Here is a 22,100-nt window from a genome sequence, read left to right on the forward strand (position 1 = left end):
GTTGGAGGTCAGCGTAGCTGTGGCTGCCCCGGGGGTGGGGTTCTGCAATTCAAAACGCTGCCTTCCTGTCTGAAAGGGCCGGAGCCTGGCAGAGCCTGGCGGGGACCCAGCATCACTCACTGTTCACGATGGCGGAGGGGGATAGAAGGAAAGCCTGCAGCTGAAAGAAACCCAAATCATTTGGCCCAAAGCCCTGGATTTACGGCTGGGCACACAGGGCGACCTGCGCCTGGTCGCACGTCAGTGCTCCCTCCTGTGTCTGCATTGGGTCCTGGGGCCCTGGCACCAGGGAAGCAGCAGGGCCTGGGCCTCGACCTCCCAGGTTAGGAAGATGCCTCAGCGTTCTGCTTCCTTGAGAACTCAGACCGGAAATGGGAGCCAAATCACTCTGGAGCCCCTGGACATTTGCGGTCTTGGAAGAAGCTGATTTTGAGTTTTCTTCCCTTGGGACAAACAGCACTTCCTTCGGCTTGCTAACCTTTCACCGTCCAGGGTTCAGCGGCGTCGGGAACAGCTCCAGCACCTTGAGCTCAAGCTCTGGTTCGATGACGCCCGCTCCACACTAACCCACGGGAAGGGCTGGAAGCAGGACCACCTCCGTCCTGGGGGCAGGACCGCGGGCCGCCCGCGGGCGCTGCAGTACAGCGGCGGCTCTCGGCCGCACGCGCAGCCGCCCGCAGGCCCCGCCTGGTCTCACGCCTGGATCCCCAGCCATGGAAGTAACTGCTCGAGCCACCCTGCATGCCCTTCCTCTGGCTGCTGTAAACAACGGCCACAAACCCAGTGGCCTAAGTGTACTGTCTGAGAGCCCTGAAGGTCGGGTGTCCAAACTCAGGTGTCAGCGGGGCTGGGAGTTCCTTCTGGAGGCTCCAGGGGAGGGTCTTTCTTTGCCTTTTCCAGCTTCAAGGGGCCCCCGCGCTCCTTGGCTCATGGACCCACCGCGCTCTGGCCTCTGCTCTGTCGTCCACCCCCTCTGGCTCCACCGCTCCTGCCTCCCTCTTGTAAGGACCCTGGTGATCACCCTGGGCCCCGGATAACGCAGGACACTCTCCTGGTCTCAGGAGCTGCAGCCGAATCACATCTGCAGAGCCCCTTTGCCGCATCAGGTGACACGCACAGGCTCCAGGAGTGAGGACATGGGAACCTTTGGGGCCGTTATTCTGCCTCTCAGCACGCCACCCCACGGCCTTCCAGTAAATTCCTTTTCCACCTCAACTGGTCAGAGTCCCTTTACTATTGCACACGACTAAGAACTGACCGTCCTCATGGCATCTCTGGTAAGTTCCTGTCCCCCAGGTTGAGCCACAGATTTCCATCACGTGACACTCATCCCCACCTCTACAGGCTCAAGAGACTGAATTAACAGTCTCCTCGGTCTCTCTAGATTTCCCCAGGGCTCCAGGGCTCCCAGCGGCAACCGAGGTCAACACAGGGGGACGGGCCAGGCTGGTGCTCGACCTTGGTGCCGAGATTCAAGTGGGCAGCCGCCAGGAGGGAGAGAAAGAGAGCAAGAGCGAAGGATCCCGCAGGAGGGGCTGCTCGCACACGGCCCAGGGTCAGGTGCACACGGCCCAGGGTCTCACACACACGGCCCAGGGTCAGGTGCACACGGCCCAGGGTCTCACACACACGGCCCGGGGTCTGGTGCATGTGGCCCAGGGTCTGGCACACGCGGCCCGGGGTCTCGCACACACGGCCCGGGGTCTCGCACACACGGCCCAGGGTCTGGCGCACGCGGCCCGGGGTCTGGCGCACGCAGCCCGGGGTCTCGCACACACGGCCCGGGGTCTGGTGCATGTGGCCCAGGGTCTGGCACACGCGGCCCGGGGTCTGGCGCACGCGGCCCGGGGTCTGGCGCACGCGGCCCGGGGTCTGGCACACACGGCCCAGGGTCTGGCACACGCGGCCCAGGGTCTGGCGCACGCTGCCTGCGGCTCGAGCTGCGCTTCTGGCTCCTGACATGTGCAAAGGTGGAGAGGCAGAAAGAAGAGTAAAGATAAAGTCCTCCCTACCTGAATGAACCAAAGCCCGTCCTGGGAGGGGCGCGGAGGAGGGGGAGGGCACCCGTCTCAGCACAGCACCCACACTCACCGTGGTGTAATACAGGATGATGTCACTGCTGGTCATGTTGCCGTGAAGAATGTGCTCCTTCAGGTGCTGGATGAGGGTCCCCTGGGGAGAAGCGGGGGAATTCCGCGTGAACCAGGCTGCTTCCTCCGAGGGCACAGAGGCGCGCGCAGCCCAGACGCTCGGCCCTGGGGCAGGAGAGGTCAAGGAAGAGGCAGAGCTCTGAGCACCCTCCCCATGACAAGCAATGCTCCCGTCCCTCTGCCACCTGACCCCTAAGACTCGCTGGGGACATGAGAAGAAACCCTGACCCGACCCTGCCGGCCTGCAGGCTCTGGGCGCCAGGTGATCAGAAGCACAGGGGACCCACCAACCTCAGGCAGAGAGAAGTGAAGATCACGGAGCGGAGAGTCACGAAGATGAAGGTAAAAGGCTGGGTGCAGGGACACCTGCCTCCCCCCCCAGGCCAGGGCACTACAGGCCAGCCTTGCTCCCTCGTGGTGGACGGGGAAGACTGGATGCCTGAGCAGGACTGTCCCCGGGGTGCACAGCCGCTGCTGGGTCTGCAGCTCCGAGAGCCTCGGATCAGAGCTCAGGGACTCCTTGGCCGAGGGGTAGCTCAAGACCCTGCTTTCAGCTCCAACGCCCAGTCAGACCCCTCTCCCAACCCGACATGTGATCTATTACTTTTCATTTTAATGTTCACTGGGCAGTATATTCGCTTGGACCGAAACTCGAAAGCATACACCATGACAAGCCCCCGTCCCCTCCTGCAACCAGTAGCCGTATATGTTTCCCGCGTACATTTCCAGGTATGTTTCTTGCCTATCTGCGTGTATTTATTTATGCTGGTTTTTTATTTGGACGCATTGTCCTGCAGTTTGCTTTTTCCATTTATCAACACAGGGAGCTTCCCTCGTGGTTTTCGTACAGCTGTATAGTATTCCACTGCCCAGACCCCACTTGTTCCAAAGGACTGTGTCGCCTGTGGCTCACAGGGAGGACAGGAAGCTTCCCAGCCCCAAGCACAATGCAGAGAGCAGAGCAAGGGGACCCTGAACCAGCTGTTTCATCTCTCGGTTTTCCCATCCTTTCAATGGATCTCACACAAGATCCTAAGGCTAGATCAGGGACGCGGCCCCTCCGAAGCCCCTGGAAAGGCCAACCACTGCGCTCAGTCTGGCCACAGACGGGAGCCGCCAGCAGACGGCAATGGTGGCCCTGGTTGTTTAGGGACTATCGGGACCCACGTATCAAAACCAGCCTTGATGACCCTCATTGTACCCAAGGGAAATAAAAAAAAAAGCCAGGGCTTCCCTGGTGGCGCAGTGGTGAGAGTCCACCTGCCGAAGCAGGGGACACGGGTTCGTGCCCCGGTCCGGGAAGATCCCACGTGCCGCAGAGCGGCTGGGCCCGTGGGCCATGGCCGCTGGGCCTGCGCGTCCGGAGCCTGTGCTCTGCAATGGGAGAGGCCACGATGGTAAGAGGCCCGCGTCACACACACAAAAAAAAACCACACAAGCCAGTAAGAGGAGATGACCCCTTTCAAAGCTCAACAGAAACAATCCTACCCAGCAAATTCCCTGACTCCAGAGCCAGTGCCCCTATTCCCGAGTCTGTCCCGGACGGCACCCCGTCACCAGGCCCGCAGCGGGGACGCCTGCCCTGGGGACGGACCACACGGGGCTCGGAGAGACAGCGGTAGAAAGGCCGCTGGGAGGGAGAGCCCGTTCTGAGGGCTCCCCGAGGCCACCCTGGGTCTGCACGTGGGAGCCAAGAGCCCGGTGGCTTCACCGTGCGTGCGCTGCAGGGTCAGGGACAGCACACCCGCGCCCACCCAGGACAGTCACAGGCTTCCTCAGAAAGTCCCTCAACACACACTGCTCTCACTCAGAGGAGGCGGGCGACCACGTGGGGACAACAAACATTTCAGGAACCCTTTCGATGAACGCTAAGTGTTCACGTGGCAAATCCACAGAAAGGGCTGGGAGCTCCTGGATTATAGGAACCCGTGGCAGATCCCCCTCGATTTCCCTTTTCACTTAGATTGGCCTTTAAAGGGCATCTTCGCCCGTACGGTCTGCCTCTATGAGCCCGGCCTATTCATAACCCGCCACGTGCTCACCGGCTCAGCAACCTCACTCTCTTGACAGCACAAGACCCTCCTTTGCTTCTCTCTGTGTGAACCTTAACGAGTCGCGTCAACAGCTCGGCCCTTAATTTCTAAATACTTATGGCAAGTCTGAATGCTTTCCCTGAGCGTCAGGAAGTGTAAGCAGCATGGTTTCTGAATCTCAAGCAAGAAGAGTAATTTAAAAGAAGGAAGAGGGAAGCTGTTTTCTGGGCTCTTTCGTGGGCTTAGAAAGCACAAAACAGCAAACGGGGATCACAACGTCCCAACCCAACCCTGACCCTGCTGCCAGCCCCAGGGCCACTGTCGGCGGTCCCACCGCGCTGTTTTCAAGTTTCCGCTAGAGATAACGCTTGAAAACAGGCAAGGTGCTTAGTCACTTCTCTGGAGATGCAAGAGCCCAGCGAAGCCAGAATTAATATAATTTTTCCTGACTTTTCCATATTCTGAACATACCAAGCACAATGATTTTATGAGCAAACTACATTTCATCTAATACATTTTTATGTTCCACTCCCAAAAAAGGGACATTTGCTAGGCAAAGAGCACTGAAAATAAAAGTACAGTCGGGCACGGCAGGTTTTCCTAATATGTGCTGTTTTCCCACACACACACCCCGCAACGCCCTCGCCTGCCAGGTTTCTAAAAACACTCATCTCTGTGGCCGGATATCGGGCCTCCGACCAGGCACACCAGGGGTCCCCCTCCAGGCAAAACGCGATGCCAGCAGCTACACCTTAGGCTCTGAACACGCCCAACTCAGTGTGATAAAACAGGCTGGTAAGCAACAAGCACTCGCTCCTACAAAGAGGCCACTCTTCCAGAAATCAAGGCTTTGGCCCCCGATGTCCCCTCCCTCCCACTCCGTGGTTCCTGAGAAGTCACCCACTGTCTGTGAACAGGCTTGTGTGTATCTGGCGGTTATCATTCCTAACCTGCCATCGGATCTTCCTTGGATGCAAATCCAGGTGATGACAAAGTTGTGTTAACCTCTTTCCACGTTCTCATGAGAACACGGTGTAAAGAGCTGTACTAAGACGTTAGAGTGATTCTACGGCAGGGGTTCAAACAGCTTCTAGATGTTCTAGCGAGAACAGCTGTAAAAGCTGCATGAGCTGGAATAAGAGAAATTCTGTATTTCATGTTCAAATACCGTCATGTGACCAAGCGATAGCTAGAAGGCTCTTAGGCAATGTGAGGTTTCTCCACTCAGATAATCCTCGGGCCTCCTAGAGGGGAGGAGGTTAAAACGAGGCCGATAGGGTGGGCGCTCGTCCACCGCGATGGATGTCCTTATGAAGAGAGGAAAATTAGACCCCAAAGAGACGCCGGGAATGTGCGTGCAGAGAGGAAAGAGCGCGTGAGGACAGAGCGAGAAGGCAGCCCCCTGCGAGCCCACGACAGAGGCTCAGAGGGAACCAACCCTGCCCACACCCCAGTCCTGGACACCCAGCCTCCAGAGCCGCAAGGAAGTAAATCTTCGTTGTTTAAGACCCGCCTCAGCCCGTGCTATTTTGCTACGCAGCCCAAGCTGACTCACACAGCACGGTAAGTCCTCCCTCGGTTAACCGCACTTTATAACATAACCCGGAGGCTTTCAAACTTTTTGACCCCAGCCCACGGTCAGACAGAAGTTTGGCGACGCTGCCTGGCACATGCACCGTCCGTACCCACGCTTACATGACAGCTTTGAGAAAACACACCAACACCTCTTAGGACCCTTGATGAGCTGATATCTTCTCTTCTCACCTAACCTGTTTCCTTCTGTTTAAAATGCCGGCAGATGGCCGAAAAACACATGAAAAGATGTTCACCATCACTAATTAGAGAAATGCAAATCAAAACTACAATGAGGTATCAGCTCACATGGTCATAATGGCGATCACCACAATCTACAAACAACAAATGCTGGAGAGGGTGTGGAGAAAAGGGAACCCTCTTGCACTGTTGGTGGGAATGTAAACTGATACAGCCACTATGGAGAACAGTATGGACGTCCTTAAAAAACTAAAAATAGAACTACCATATGACCCAGCAATCCCAGTACTGGGCATATACCCAGCGAAAACCATAATTCAAAAAGACACATGCACCCCAATGTTCACTGCAGCACTATTTACAATAGCCCGGACATGGAAGCAACCTAAGTGTCCATCGACAGAGGAATGGATAAAGAAGAAATGGTACATGTATACCATGGAATATTACTAGGCCATAAAAAGGAATAAAATTAGGTCATTTGTAGAGACGTGGATGGACCTAGAGACTGTTATACAGAGTGACGTGAGGCACAAAGAGAAAAACAAACATCGTATATTAACGCACAAATGTGGAATCTAGAAAAATGGTACAGATGATCTTGTTCGCAAAGCAGAAATAGAGACACAGACACAGAGAACAAACGTATGGACACCAAGGGGGAAAAGGGGGCGGGGGGGGGGGGAGGAATTGGGAGATTGGAACTGACACACATACACTATTGATACTATGTATAAAATAGATAACTGATGAGAACCTACTGTAGAGCACAGGGAACTCTACTCAGTGCACTGTGGTGACCTAAATGGGAAGGAAATCCAAAAGAGAGGGGATATATGTATAACTGATTTACTTTGCTGTACAGCAGAAACTAACACAACATTGTAAAGCAATTCTACTCCAAGAAAAATTAATTTAAAAATAAATAAATAAAATAAAATGCGGGCAGGGCCCATCTGTTGGACTCACAATACCCTAAGGGGTCATGACGTATAGCATGACTGTCACCGGCTCGCCCAGCGCAGGCCTTGCCCTGGTGGCGCTGTGGAGTCCCGGGACCCCGTGGCGACGGGGCCACGGCAGCTGGGGCAGCAGCCCCCCACCGCCCGGCTCGAGGCCGGATCTCGGCGCAGCACCCCACCTGGAGAGCGGGGACGGGGTGCCGCCCTAGCCAGCAGGAAGCCCCCAGGCAGGGAGGGGGTGCAGACCTACCCCGACCGAGTGCACCATGCACTTGGGCGCTCCGGTCGTGCCCGACGAAAACATGATGAAGAGCGGGTGGCTGAAGGGCAGCTGCTCGAACTCCAGCTGAGGGGCTTGCGCACCTTGCCCAGCGGCCAGGAAGTCCTCCAGGAACACGCTGTGGGCAAAAAGGCGCAGGAGACAAACGGTGAAGGTTCTAGAACGCCTGGCGGGGCGGGGGTGCGGAAATCTGTCAAGTTCGCCCATTCACCCCCCGCCACGTCTACCTGGGTGACGACCTAGATTCCAGGGACCTGCCTTGTCTGGAAGCTCCCCAAGAGAGAAGGGAGAAGTCGGGGCTCAAGGATTCATGCTAATTGAATAAAAAGTAACTGAGTGAAAATTTCCAGTTGCTTTTTTTTTTCTTAATATTTACTTATTTATCTTGGCTGCTCTGGGTCTTAGTCGCGGCAGGCATGCGGGATCTAGTTCCCGACCAGGAATCGAACCCGGGCCCCCTGCATTAGGAGCTCGGAGTCTTAGCCACCGGACCAGCAGGGAAGTCCCGAAGATTTCCTGTTGCTTTATTAGCACCGCTGATGGGGCCAAGGGCTGTCTCTCCAGAGAATCTAAGCGCTTTAATAAACGCTGTGGAGAAGGACCCCTTGCATTTAACACGTTGGCTGCTTGTATGCAAACTCCGCGGAGCGGCTCTGAAGTGATGCTCAAGTCCCTGGAGCCCAGGCGCACCTCCTGTTCGCTACTAACCGCCTGATTAGCAGATGCCTGGTTTCCCCAGGTTCCCCAAAGGCAAGCTAGAGCCCAAGGTGTCTGAGTCCTTCCCTTTCCCCCCAGGAGAAGCGGGGGAGGCGGTTCCGGGTTGTAAGCTCTTCTGACACCTGAAGGGCACAGCCAGAAAGCGGTGCCAACCTGCGGGGCAACTGTTCTCACTGCTTCCCTGTATCCTGAGGTTTACGATGGCCAGATGCAAGTATCTGTCCAGGAACAAACACAATTCAGCCCAGCTACCGGCTCCAGCCCGAACAGCCTGCCCTGCCCTGCCCCCAGAGCTGCCGTAAAGCGCACTGCACGTCACCAAGAGCCACCGAAGGGGCTGTTTTCTGAGCAGAAACAGGGAAGCGGAAGCCACAAAGCCACCTTGGGAGAGAGGTGGTTTCTCTATTTTGAGATCGGCGGAAACATCGATTCCAAAACCCCGGCCCTGTTCCTCCACCGGTTTAGAAGGGAGAAGAAAGGGGAAAAATCGAAACTACTGCTTTGTCAAACGGAACTTTCTTTCAAGGAAGGGGGAGAAGTCAGTTAAACGCGGCCTGCAGCCAACTGCCAAGGAGAATTACTCTGAAATACAAACGGATGCACACGAAAGTGAAGAAGTGTGCTGTCTTGCATGGAAAGGCCCCCTTAAAGATGAGGATGTGGGACTTCCCTGGTGGTCCAGTGGGTAAGACGCCGCACTCCCAATGCAGGGGGCCTGCGTTCGATCCCTGGTCGGGGAACTAGATCCCGCATGCATGCCGCAACTGAAAGACCCCAAATGCCTCAACGAAGATCCCACACGCTGCATCTAAGACGCAGCGCAGCCAAAATAAATAAATAAACACATAAAAATAAATCTTTAAACAAAAGAAAAGATGAGGATGTCTCCTGGGGGAGGTGCGGCCATTTGAAATGGGCACCCCAAATAATTCTGAGCGGTAAACAAGCAGACCCTTCCTCTCCAGGGCGTCAGGAAGATTATTCACTGTGGAGCCTTCCAGCCAATGAGAGCCCCAGTCCGCCTCCACCTCCCATCCGAGTCCCATTTACACAAAGGGCCCAATCGAGTCGAATGCTCCACACAGAGAAAAACGTTTTCTTTCCATCGGTGTATAAATCACAGTAAACAGCAATTACTTTTGTTGCTTTTTCTAGAAAGGAAAAACCCAAAGGGCAGTCCCCCCACAGACATGCAGAGGCGCTCTCGGTTTATCTGCGGCACCCAGGAATCAAAGGCTGGAGAGCGCTGGGGGCCTGCTTCCCCGGGAGGGGGGCACCGGGGCTGCAGAGCTTTCCGCACTGCCTGAAGCTAAACCAAGTGGTTAACGTTACTTCTGGATGCTCTCACTTTCTATCAATCACCAATAAACACATTCAGAAAAATAAAAGCCGGGCCACCGCGGGGCCAGCAAACCGTCCTGTTTTCCTCCTGGCCTTTGTGCGTACGGCCCCATCAATAAAACCAGGGGAGCTATGTTCACGGCAGGGGTGAAATTTATCAAGGTCGGCAGGGTTCCCACAGTCTAGGGGACAGGCCACGCCCCCGGACCTGCCTGTAAGGACCTGCACATCCTGGCCCAGATGCTCCAGAGGACACAGCCCACTCTGGCCTGCAGCTGTCACCTGCCCATAATGACAGACAACGTTACTGAGAGCTAACTTCATGCACACTGCTAAGCCTGCGAGGAAGGTACTGTTGTCCCCGTTCTACAGATGGGGAAAACAAGGGACAGAGAGGTTGATCACTGGCCCAGAGCCACACAGCTGAGATCTGACCCCGAGCAGTGTGGCTCGAGACCATGGCCTTAGAGGAACAGCCACTTTGCCGCAGCTCCCTTCAGCCTCTGGAGCCCTGGTACTGCAGCTGTCCCCAGACCCTGCTCACCTCTCAAGGTCCCTCGGCTGTCACCTCCCCCAGGCCCCACAGAGAAGCAACCACGCCCTTCTCTCACCTCCTGGGCACTTCCTGTCCCCAACTCAGTGAGCATGGCTGTGTCTACCGGGCCGAGCGGTCACAGCTCCCCCTTCCTGCAGGCGTGTCTTGCCCCCCCAGCTCGACTGTAAACGTGGGGGACAGCACATGAGCTTTAGCCCCCTCGGTGCCCCCGGAGGGCGCCCGCACAGCGCCGCTCAGCCACGCGTCCACCCCGTCTGCCTGAGTAGCGAGGCCTCCTCGCCGCCTCCCTGCCCGCCACGGCACACCCAGGATCCCCACCTGCGGCTCTGCCGCCGCTTCCCATGGGGCCTGGGGCCACTCAGAGACTCCTGCCTGCAGCCCAGACGCGAGGCTAAATGGACAGGTTTACCTGCGCAGGTAAACACGCCCGACCTCAGAACTCGCTCCTCTATGATGGCTTACAGAGAGATGAAAGGTGTACAACAAGAACTTTGGGAAGAATCTCAACTTGGACCAAATCATGATCCACTTTCTTAACTTCTGTTCAGAATGCAGGTGCTCACCATTCTGTTCCACGTCAAGGCCTGTGGCCTATCGGCTCATAAACGTCAGAAAAGCAAAGGAAGATGCCATGAGCAATGGCAACAAAAAATAGGTTGTAAAATGAAAGAAAACCCCCACATGTTACGCATGTGTATACCTTCGTGTGGCTGCGTGTGTGTACATACATGCACACAAGTACACATACGTATGAACCACGTACACAGAGGTGTACGTGTGTGTGTGCCCATACGCACATCCACACACATGCGCACCTGTGGATACACATGAGTCACCGTTCAGAACTGCTGTGGCCAATCCGGGGAGCCAGCCTGGCCCCATCCAAGCCACCACTTCCAAGGGACACGAGACAGGAAGAGTTAGGATGCCTGGGACAGTCTCTGTTCTGCCACTAAGTTACCATGTGGCCCCAAGGGATTCCCCATCTACAGAATGACGATTTTTAACCAAGACATCTTGCACCTCTGAAACACTCCAACCCCAAGTGCAAAGATCCACAGAACCTGCAGCCCGGCTGGGACTCTGGGTGGGTTTCACATGCAACCAGGGATCAGCATGCAGCTGGCTTACCTATTTGGAATCTTGGAAATGTCTATCTTCTCTCTGGAGGAAACGTAAGGAATCACCACCACTTTTTTCAGGTCTGCTAGTCCTGAAAGCGGCGGGGAGGAGAAAACACAAGCTTACAGGACACAACATACCTAGCCGCTAATCTTTTTCTTTTTTGCTGAAACGTAACACGACCTAGGACTGAGACTACTCTGTTTTTGCAGGGCTCTTGGGACCCCTGGGGGGGCTCTCGCCCCTGCCCCCCGCCCCCCACGCCAGCCCACGCACCTCTAACGACCTGCTGCAGCTTGTCCATGTGGTCGTGCTCCTTGCCATTGTACACGACGGCCTCCACGGAGAAGATGAGCTTTGGCTGAATCTGAGAAAACCGGTCCAGAACGCCCTAGAGTGGAAGGAAAGAGTCGTCATTGTTCATCCAAAAGGCAAAATCCTCCAGCAGCCAAGGGCACGGCTGCATCTCCAGGGATGCACGTGAGCAAGCGCTGTGCCTCGTGACCCGGACCAGGGCTTCCCGGCCAGGAGGGCTCAGCCCTGGGAGCTGGCAGGTGGTACCAGCAGCCGGGGGCCCTCAAGTCACCAGGCTGATGCGCTAACCGTCATTCACTGCTCAACAATCACTCCAAAGGATCGCGCACACGGCTACCTGCCTCTGGCTCTACACCAGGGTCCCGGCAAAACGAGGACCGCTTCCCAGAACTCAGGGCAGAGCGAAGCATCTTAGTAGAACGGCGTTTGGCCCTGTCACTTTCTGACCGAATAGAGGGCTCTCCTGAGGCCCAGGCCATCACGCCCTCAAAGATCTCCCGCAAGCAACTGTGCTGAAGGCCGTGGCCAGGGCGGAGCCAGGCTGCCATCTAGTGCGTGTGCGCTTCCAACGAGAGCCGCCACCCTGGAAAACCCGAACCAGCCTCGAACCAGGGAAGGAACGCCAGGGATGCCGCTCCACGGCCACCACTGGCTGCATCCTCTGCACAGCAGGACCTGGGACCAGAGTCAGCCAGAGTGGCCTGCGGTGGTGACATTGTGCACAAGACAGACCCACGAGGATGGGCGCAGGGTCAAGGCCAGCTGCTGATGCTACAGGCAAGCAGGAGGTGGCTGGGCCCCAGCCCGTCCCCTAAGCCTCCCGCCCTGCACCAGGTGGCTCAGACCCACCACCCGAGGCCAACCCAGGAGCTCTGCTCTCTGTGAAGCACGCAGGCAGGGGCTTCGTTCGGGCCCTAGAAGGCCACGCCCACGCCCCCATGCTGCACAGTGCTTCTCCAACATCACAACTGCTTCCAAGTTCCAATTCACTCAAAAATACCCACTCCCTCCTCATTAGGAGCAGCTGACGTTCACCGAGCTTGGGGGGTAGGTCTGAGCGCTGTCCCAACCCCAGATGGGTGTCAATGGTGTTGCCCTCACAAGCCCTCCTACGGTGTGTCCCCGAGGACACAGAGACAGGAAGCGGCAGAGGCAGATTCAAACCCAGGCAAGAGCCTGCTGCTGGTAACCTCCACGCCACATGCCTTCTCCAGCCCCGAGGCTCCTTCACCGCTCCCCGGCAGCGCAGCTCAAGGCCTGCTGAGGGATCCAAGGACAACAGCGCCCAGGGACGGGGTCCCAACCCTCCAGGACCCGCCCCCCCCGAGGATGGCCTGGTCCCAAGCAGCTCACACGGCCTCACAGAGGGCCTTGGGGACCAAGAGGCCCCCTGGAGCTCCAGGCTCAGGTCAGTCCTGCCTGCCCTGGGTGGTCGGGGTGGAGGCGATTTGGGAGAGGCCCAGCAAAGCCCCAGGAGGCACAACCACGGCCACCAGCAGTGAGGTCTGGGGTGACCACCCCCTCCCCGAACTCAGCAGGGCCCAGTCCTCAACCCATGGGGCCAGGGCCGGCCTCAGCCAATCGCCTCACTGCTCCAGGCCTCTGTGTTGCAGAAGCACGTCTGTCCCTCCTCCGCACGGTGTGGGAGGAGATGAGAAATACCTTGCGAGACCTCCCTGGTGGTCCAGCACTTAAGACTTCGCGTTCCCAATGCAGGGGGCCCAGGTTTGATCACTGGTCAGGGAACTAGATCCCGCCTGCCGCAACTAAAAAGATCCCACGTGCCGCAACGAAGATCCCGCGTGCCACAACTAAGACCCGGTGCAGCCAAATAAATAAATAAATATTTTTAAAAAAGCAAAGAAATACCTTGAAAACCTTTTCCAGAAGAGCAAGCCTCAAGGCAGAGGTTGAGTATCAAGCTCACACCCAAAATGCCCAGCCTGTGGACAAGGCACATGGACCGCAGAGCACGGAGCCAGAACAGCGCCGTCCCTGCACCTGTATCCTAAGTGTATCAATCCTCCCGCGTCAATCACAGGCCCACGCAGTCTACACTCGTATCATGAGACTCTCTCTTCCTGATGCCCCTGCTTTGCACGTGAGGATAAATAACTCACCCAGGGATGCACGGCCAGCAAAGCCAGGCCGGCCCTTAGACCCTGGGCTGCACTGACCAGTGCCCAGCACAGGGGCCACGCCCAGAGCAGAGGAAGAACGGTCGGGGACGTGGATGCCCGGCATGTCCTCTAATGGGCCCGGCCTCGTGGCTCCTGAGGGTCCCTCATCCCCGAGGTTCTGCAACCAGGAAAGGTCCCTGATCAGGAAGTGGGGGTCCCAGTAAGTCCTGCTCTGCTGCTTCTTCCTTCCCCATGGTGGGGCTCAGTGCGTGCTTCCTGCCTTGCCTGGGCCACGCCGCAGCTGGCGCACGCTGGTCCCTGGTGCCCCTGGGGCTTACGGGGATAAAGAGGCCCGCCGCCCTCCCGCACAGAGCACACAGCTCAGCCCCAAAGGAAGGGATCAGAAACGGCGATTATGGAGCAAACTCTCCGTAAGCAAACCTTCCACGAGCAAATCTGCAGACGACGGACATCAGAAAACCTCACGTGGTCGTGAAGTCACAGGAGCCGGGACCGGCGTCTCCTGCTGGATACTCGCAACACGCCTGTCGCACGTAACACACGCTAACGCACAACGCACACGGCTGGGTGTGGGGAACATTGGAAAGGAAGCCAGGATCGTTCACTTTTACACTTAAAGAAAGATCCCACTACTTCTGGCTCCTTCTCTCCTGCTGATTGCGAGTCACCGGCCGGGGAGACGGGAGGCCATCGTGACACCGTTTCCTCCCAGCCTGGCCGGTCCTGCCCCGCAGCTGCCCACACCCCGACCCAAGATGTCATGGGGAAATCACACGGAATGTTCCCCTGCGGGGGCCGCACACCCAGGGCACTTGAGGGGACCCCGACTCACGTTCACACCGAAGTCCGGGGACGTGGAGCTCCAGATGGCGCCAATGCTCGTGGCCGCCAGCATGGCCTCCACGGCGTGCGCACTGTTGGGTAAATAACCTGTGGGGGGGACACAGGGAGAAAGCTTGGCTCAGGGTGTGAGGATGCCGCGGACTTCCAGAAGCACCTCCCGGAGTCACGGTGGGAGTGGGGAGAAGGGCTGGCTGTGAGCGGCTCACAGAGCAGGGCGAGGCCCAACCCAACCACCTTGACATCTGCTCGGATGACCCGATCACTGCCGCCAGCCTGACCGCTTCCTGTCATCACCCCCTCCGACGCATTCTGATCAGGGATCCCTACACGATCCTGGCCTCTTCTCGCTCCGTTCCACCTCCCACTGTGGGCTCGGTCACAACAGCCTCCCTTCAGTTCTAAGCTCCCCCTGCCTCAGGGCCTTTGCACAAGCTGCCTGCGTTGCCTGGACACTTCCACCCACACCAGCCCCCCCTACTCATCCTTCAGCTCCAAAGGCAAATGGAACTCCCTCAGGGAAGCCTTCTCCAAGGCCACCCCAAGAACTCAGGTCCCCATGCCAGTCACCCAAAAAGCACACCGTATTTCTCCCTCACCAGATCTAGCATAATAATCACCTAAATATAATCATAACTGGCAACTTCATATCTGGTTCTCTCGTGAGGGCAGGGACGTTGCCTGTCTCGCTCCCTGCTTTACCAAATGCCTTTTGGTATGCCCTGCAGATCAAGGTCCGCAGATATTGGTCTACTGGCCGGCTGGTGGGAGGATGCTTGGATGGAGGGAGGGAAGGAGAGGCTGCAGGGGAATGAAGACTGAGCAGACCAGTCAAGACATATACAGTCCTGCAAGGGACTCAGCCTTCCATCTAGTAGGAAGCTGAGTTTTGTTTGGTTTGGTTTTTTGGCCGCACCACTTGGCCTGCGACCAGGGATCGAACCCAGGCCCCCTGCAGTGGAAGCATTGGACCCCCAGGGAAGTCCTCTGGGCTTTTATGATAATAGAGGCAGAGACTCTCTATGGACGAAAAGACTGCGATCAGTTACACAGACCGTCCTAAATGCTCAGAGGGAAAAGGATTCGTGCACAAGGCACCAGGGAGCAGGTCCAGGGCCTGCCCTGAGCATGGCTCCCTCCCTGGGCGACACAAAGCCCTCTGGGCTCCAGCACCCCGTGGTGCCCTGAACAGCTCTCCCGCTGCCCCTCCTCCCATGGCTCTGGACGGCCTACTTGACCACAGCGGTGGGGACTTCGTTTCTTTGGGTTCACGGCATCTTCCCTGCTGGGTGTCCCGTGGGGCAGGGGTCGTGCATTGCTCCCACGGCCCCCGGGCCCCGCCCAGCCCGGGCACACAGCAGGCCCGCGGACGGATGTCAGCTGCCGAGAAGAGACTTGGCTGTGAGCGCACTGAGGTGTCTCCACGGTGCCATCGCCCCAGGCAGGGCGGGACTCACCACCCAGGGAGGCTGGGTGACCTGCTGGCTGTGGGCACTGACACGCAGCCAGGAGACGCCCGCTTCACAGACAAGGAACAGCGCCGTGAGCAGTGAGCAGCTGTAACCGCATCTCTGAAGGCCCCCAAGCATCTCCCCATTCAATCCCCCTCTGCACGCTTCCCTAGCACTCTCTTCTGGGAAACACAGTCCCCTGTCCTAGTAACTGTGATCAGGTCAAATTAGAATCCAAGATGTGACACTCAAGAAGGGGGTGTCACCAAGCACCAGCCTGATTCTGAAGAGTGATGGGCAACGGAGCAGGTGTCCCCCACGTAAGCACGGCCAAGCGGCAGCCCCAGGATGTCCTGTTCTCCGTTTCTCCTTCTCAAGAAACATTTGCTTCAAAGGGAGATTTTTAAAAATGAAAATTGGAGGGAAGAAAAATTACTGGAAGGTAGAAGAACCTTTTGAAATCCTTTTCTAGACAAATTAAATTGGACCACGAAGAACCCAAGATATTGAGGTTTCAACCACAAAAATGCCTGCTCTGACCCAGCACTCTCATGCATTCATCCAATAAACACTCGTTCTACACCTACTATGCGCCAGGTACCCACAGACTGAGATGCAGCAGTGAACAGAAGACAAAGCCCCATCCTCTGGTACTGGAGGACAGACAGACGTGCACACACACACGCATAATCCTGTGATTTCAAGGAGGCAGCAGGCGACAAAGGAAAACAAAGCGGGGTGCAGAGAGAGTGGTGATGGATTTTTCCACAGGACAGCACGGACAGCTTCTGAGCAGAGACCTCAATGAACCAGGGTAAACCCTTGGATCTGTAGAACATTCCATCCAGGGCCGAGACAGGCGATCACGCGTCACATCCCCTACCCATCCTTTACTATTCATTCCTCTCCAGTCAAGTAACAGTGAGCGGTCGCTCCATGCCCAGCTCCATCATCTGAGAAGGACACTCGGGGTCTGGCCCCTTCACATGGTTTACACAGGGTAAGGCTGCCCTCTTTGCAAACACACACCGAGTGAGTGCAAACACTCACTCACTTGCAGTGAGTCCCACGGGAGAGGCACGGTCACGCCAACATGCCGGTGGCTTCTCCTGCTGACGGCCCGGCCTGCAGCCCTGGTCCCATGGCCCCCGGAGGTGGGGAGGGCAGCCCAGCAGCCAGACCCCCAGGCCTCATGGGTTTTAGAGCCAAACAAAGGAGACTGATGCTCAAATAATCACAAAACCAAACAGGTAACTACCAATGACGCATCCTTTGAAGAATGAAAACGAGATGCCGACAGAGGGTCCAACAGGAGGGCCTGGCTCAGGGGCAACCAAGGGGCTTCCTTGAGTGAGGCCATCTGGGGACAGAGCTGGGGGCAGGCGGGGCGGAGGCCGGCTTCCCAACAAAGGCTCTGCCGGACCCTCTTAGGAGGACAGGGGCCGGGAGGGGAGTGCAGAGGCAGGAAGGAAGCGAGCGCGCGGGGCCGCCGACCCAGCTGCAGGTTCTCATCCCCACCCTGGAGGCAGCGGGGGTCGGCGAGCCTCCAAGCAGGGGACGGACACCATCGATGCCACTGGGGTTGATGCCGCGAGTGAAGTCGTGCGGCCAGAGGACAGAGAAGCCCTCTTCTTTGGTTTAAGAATAAGATCTGATGCCTGATCCCGGAAGGAGCAATTTAAACTCTGACCCCAGCACTGCAGCAAAAAGCACACAGAACCCCAGCCGGACCCAGACTAGGAACCGCCTCTGGACACCTCCGTCATTGTCACCAGCCCCTCCCGGGGTGCGTGTGGATGGGCAGGGCCGAGAAAGCCCACCTAACTTCTCTGCCCACGGGAGACTCTGCATAACAAGCCCCTCAGCCTCTCTGCTGCCCCGTTTAAAGATGCAGAAACTCGAGGTCCAGGGAGGAGAAAGTCATCCAAACCCACAGGCCCAAAAGCAGCGCCAGGCACCGAGGGAAGGTCTCCTGACTCCAGGGAGTGGATGCTGCTAAACAAGTTCTCACCAGGAAGAACTAAGTGGAAGAAGCCGCACTGAGGAGGCCCAGGTGGGGATCCCAAGGAGCAGTGTGGCCTAGGGCCACCAGCCGGGCACCAGGACACTCGGGCCCAGGCGCACGCTGCCGTATCGCGGCCCCAAATAATTACAACCCATCGTCCAACAGACGTGCGATGAAGTGTCCTGCTATCAAATTTCATGCCTCACTAACTCTCAGGGAACTTCCTGGCAGCCGAGTGGTTAGGACTCTGCGCTTTCACTGCCGAGGGCCCAAGTTCAATCCCTGGTCGGGGAACTGAGATCCCCCAAGTGGCTCGGCCAAAAAAAAGTAACTGTCTCTTTATTATCTCCAGAGGCTGAGTATATCCACATACCTTCAGTTAACGACCTTATGAACTGAAATTGTCTATATTGTTTAAATCAACACCCGTTTTTTAAATAAAGTTCTTTCCAAGTTTAAAAAAAAAAAATGATGAGTTTACTTTTCTCTTCTGGGCCTCAGTTTTTCATCTGGGAAACAAGCAGGCTGGTGGCACCTGCCCTGGCGTCTGTGGGTCAGAGGAAATCAGTCTAGTGAGTCTCTCCACTGATAAAACTCCCTCTGCTGGGTTTTGGGGGTTAGGAATCAGTCTACAATCATGTCAGCACAGATGGCGAATATCACAGAATGGAAACCAGCCCTCAGGAATCCCTCAGGAAAACATCGAGTTGGAGGCGGGCAGACCCAGAAAGTGCAGCAGCTTCTCCCGACCCTGGAAGGGGTCCTGGCTTTGTCATCAAGGACCTGATGAACTTTCTGGTTTGTGTTTAGTTTAAGGACCACATTTCATTAAAAATAATAATAACTAATTCATTAAAAAAATTATCATTAATAATAATGTAGACGTCTGTGAGCACTGGCTCAGGAGGACGTGCCCACATGGAGGCCGGGAGCCGGGGACCCTCACAGCCCAGCTCACTCTGGCTGGGCCGCACTGCAACGATCGTCCCTCTTCGTCTGGTTTGTGCCACACGTGTACACACGCGAGGCCGTGTGCGTGTAATCTGACCCGACGCCACCTCATTCCTTCCAAGCCACTCCCCTGCCCCCACTGTGACAGGCACCAGAAGTACCCACCGACGACCCGGTCTCCTCTCCTCACGCCCATCTTCCTCATCGCCGCGGCGTACAAAGCCACCTGTCGCCGCAGCTCTTCAAAACTCACCTTCACGATCTCCTCCCTGCCTTCCCCTGGGAAGAGAAAAAGGACAGGTCATCCTCGGACCATCCTAAAAAGAGAGGTTCTGAGTCACAGACACGGATGAAAACTCACACCTGTTCAAACACAGGTTAGAGATACGCGCCCAGGAGACGCTACACAGGTGCACGGGATGCAAACCAGATGCAGGTTTACCCGACGTTCCGGAAAAGAAAGGCTTGGGAAAGGGCATCCTTGAGACGCACGCCCCGAATCCTTTGATTTGGTTGTGATTTTTTTAGTATAATTTTCCAAGGGCTGGGGGAGGAGATGGGGAAATCAAGTGTTTCGTGGGTTCAGAGCTTCAGTGAGAAAGTTCCAGGGATCTACTGCACAACAATGTGAACACACTGAACACCACTGAAGGGTACATTTAAAAGTGGTTAAGATGGTAAAGTTAGTATTTTGTGTTTTTCACCACACACACAAAAAAAAGTGCCGAGCTATTGTCTGGAATCATATACTGCAGGTTCTGAGTGCTTCAGAGCCTCTCTGAACACGTGGCCCCGTCACACTAAGAGAGGAGAATCCGAGTAGCTGTCGGGACTCACGTGCCACGTAAAGGGCCACTCCGTCATTTTCCCTGTGTTGCAGGAGGTTTTCCGCGTAGTTGAGGCGACTGCCTTTGAACCACTCGGGGATGTCCGCAATCCCTTTGGACGTGTCCACGACCTACAGAGGACAACAGCAAACCAAGACACACACATGCGTGAGAGCAACATCAGATGCAGAGAAGGGATTCCGCGTCACAGGAGGCCAGCTAACTCGCCGGCCCAAGGCATCACTAGATCGCTGTACAGACTGAACGCTGACCTGGCCCAAAGGCTTGAAACTGAAAACAGAAATGAATGCGATATTGTGTACCTGACACTTGCTGAGAGTAGATCTCAAGCATTCTCACCACAAAAAAAAAAAAGAAAAAGGTAACTGTGTGAGGTGACGGATGTGTCAGTTAACTTGATACTCATTCTGCAAGGCATATGTATATCAAATCATTCACGTGTACACTTGAAATAGATACAATTATATGTATCACAACCTCCCTGGTGGTGCAGTGGTTAAGACTCCGTGCTCCCTATGCAGGGGCCCCGGGTTCAGTCTCAGGGAACTGGATCCCACATGCATGCCGCAACTAAGAGTTCGCATGCTGCAACTAAGGAGCACGCCTGCCGTTACTAAGACCCAGCGCAACCAAATAAAGAAAACAAATTAGATGTATCAATTATTCCTCACTAAAGTTAAAAAAAATTAATGCCAAGGGAAAACTCCGCCCCACTAGTTTAGTCTGTTAATTATTAAGCACCTACTTTATGAGTGATGCTGATGACAAAAGGACAGACAGACAGACACGGCAGCTACCACATGTTCCAGGGCTGACCCGAGCATGGAAACCAGGAGATCAAAGTGCACGGCCCACCGGACACCCCGCCACAGTTTTTAGGAAGTTGGATCCATGCCTCCTCCATCAGGGCTGGAACCTTGGTTTCTTCTTCAGGTGAACCTTTCAGAATGGCTCACCCCATAACCAAACCAAACATACAACAGACTTCTTATTCCCTGGATATTTATTGAGGGAATAAATAAAAATCTCTAAAATCCAGGTAAATAACAAAACTACTGATAGTTTAAAAAACAATTACAGGGGGCTTCCCTGGTGGTGCAGTGGTTGAGAATCCGCCTGCCAATGCAGAGGACACGGGTTCGAGCCCTGATCCGGGAAGATCCCACATGCCGCAGAGCAACTAAGCCTGTGCACCACAACTACTGAGCCTGAGCTCTAGAGCCCGTGAGCGACAACTACTGAGCTCGCGTGCCACAACTACTGAAGCCCACATGCCTAGAGCCCGTGCTCTGCAACAAGAGAAGCCACGAGAAGCCCGCGCACCGCAACAAAGAGTAGTTCCCACTCGCTGCAACTAGAGAAAACCCACGCGCAGCAATGAAGACCCAACGCAGCCAAAAATAAATAAATAAATAAATTTTAAAAAGGAAAAACCATTACAGTATGGGGACTTCCCTGGTGGTCCAGTGGTTGGGACTCCACACATCCACGGCGGGGGGCCCAGGTTCCATCCCTGGTTGGGGAACTAAGATCCCGCAGGCCGCACAGTGCGGCCAAAAGTAAATAAATAAAACAAATAAATTTTTTAAATGTGAGTGTATGGAACATCACTGAACTGTACACTTTAAAATGGATAAAATGGTAAATTTTGTATTATGTGTATTTTACCGCAATTCTAAAAAATTTTAATAAAATAAAAATACAGCGATGCCCTACTCTTTGGATCACTCAGATTCCCGGGACAAGGCCTGGGTCCACACACATCGGGGGGCCCGGAGCCTGCAGAGTCCCCATGAGGTCCGTGACCCCAACACAATTTCCTGCCAACTCTCTAGGGCAATGATTGTTTCCCGCTGATGTGGGGATTTAAAAGAAGATATGATTTAGTCTTCCTCAAAATTAACACTTCATTTTGGATCAGAACCACGAAAAGATAATGTGTAAGCACAACCTCTTCTTACCTCATCATACGTGCGTGAGAAGACAATTCCACTGAATTTCCAGAACTCTGCCCAGAAGTCCGAATATGACTCAACTGACCAATGATATAAGTCATCATAATTTTCTGAAACAAAAAAGAAAGAAAAAAAGGCACATGACTCCAACAAATCTTAGGAGGAAAGTCTTGGTTCAGTGAGAAGATGGACACACCTGAGGAGTTGTGTGTCTGAGGGGTTCGAAGGCACCTGATGAGACAGGGCCTTGGGAGCGCAGGGCATCTTAGTTTCTGTTAAAGCAAACCCACCACCGCTACTCCCCAAATGAGTAAAAGTCACGAGGCGGTGACTTTATACCTTAACCACCATGCCTAAAAACCATGGACTCTGGACCCAGAGGCCTGGGTTCAAACCCTGGCTTGGCCATGTATTAGCTGTGGGGCCTCAGGCAATCTATGTAAGTACTTTTTAAGTCACCTTGGTCCTCACAAATTGCAAAGAGCTCCAGCACCAAAAACTCCTCCGGGCTGGCACGAGAGACGGCGCAGGGCCTCCCCTGAAGACCTGGAAAGCCCATCATCACCAAGGGCGCCACCACAGCATCCGGGAGGGTGGAGGATGTAACCAGCCTGCCGACCAGGGAGCGAGCAGTCACAGCAGCATCTCAGCGCTGCGAGG

General features: G+C 55.4%; 1 protein-coding gene across 7 annotated transcripts in view; it reads right to left on the reverse strand.

Moving 5' to 3' along the window:
* AACS (acetoacetyl-CoA synthetase) overlaps window positions 1–22,100 on the reverse strand; it is a 45,474-nt gene that overhangs the window by 19,199 nt on the left and 4,175 nt on the right. For all 7 annotated transcript variants that reach the window (XR_012325098.1, XM_073789933.1, XM_033836720.2 and 4 more), the window contains exons 2-9: window positions 21,447–21,550; window positions 19,475–19,595; window positions 18,803–18,916; window positions 14,223–14,320; window positions 11,211–11,325; window positions 10,944–11,025; window positions 7,169–7,316; window positions 2,092–2,172 (exon numbers count right to left, since the gene is read on the reverse strand). Coding sequence is in view for 6 of the 7 variants with exons in the window: in XM_073789933.1 (XP_073646034.1) it covers window positions 2,092–2,172; window positions 7,169–7,316; window positions 10,944–11,025; window positions 11,211–11,325; window positions 14,223–14,320; window positions 18,803–18,916; window positions 19,475–19,595; window positions 21,447–21,550 (863 nt within the window). In the remaining variant the exon portion in view is untranslated. The remainder of the gene's footprint in view (window positions 1–2,091; window positions 2,173–7,168; window positions 7,317–10,943; window positions 11,026–11,210; window positions 11,326–14,222; window positions 14,321–18,802; window positions 18,917–19,474; window positions 19,596–21,446; window positions 21,551–22,100) is intronic.

The sequence above is a fragment of the Tursiops truncatus genome, chromosome 13, assembly GCF_011762595.2.
Source record: "Tursiops truncatus isolate mTurTru1 chromosome 13, mTurTru1.mat.Y, whole genome shotgun sequence".
Classification (NCBI taxonomy): Eukaryota; Metazoa; Chordata; class Mammalia; order Artiodactyla; family Delphinidae; genus Tursiops; species Tursiops truncatus.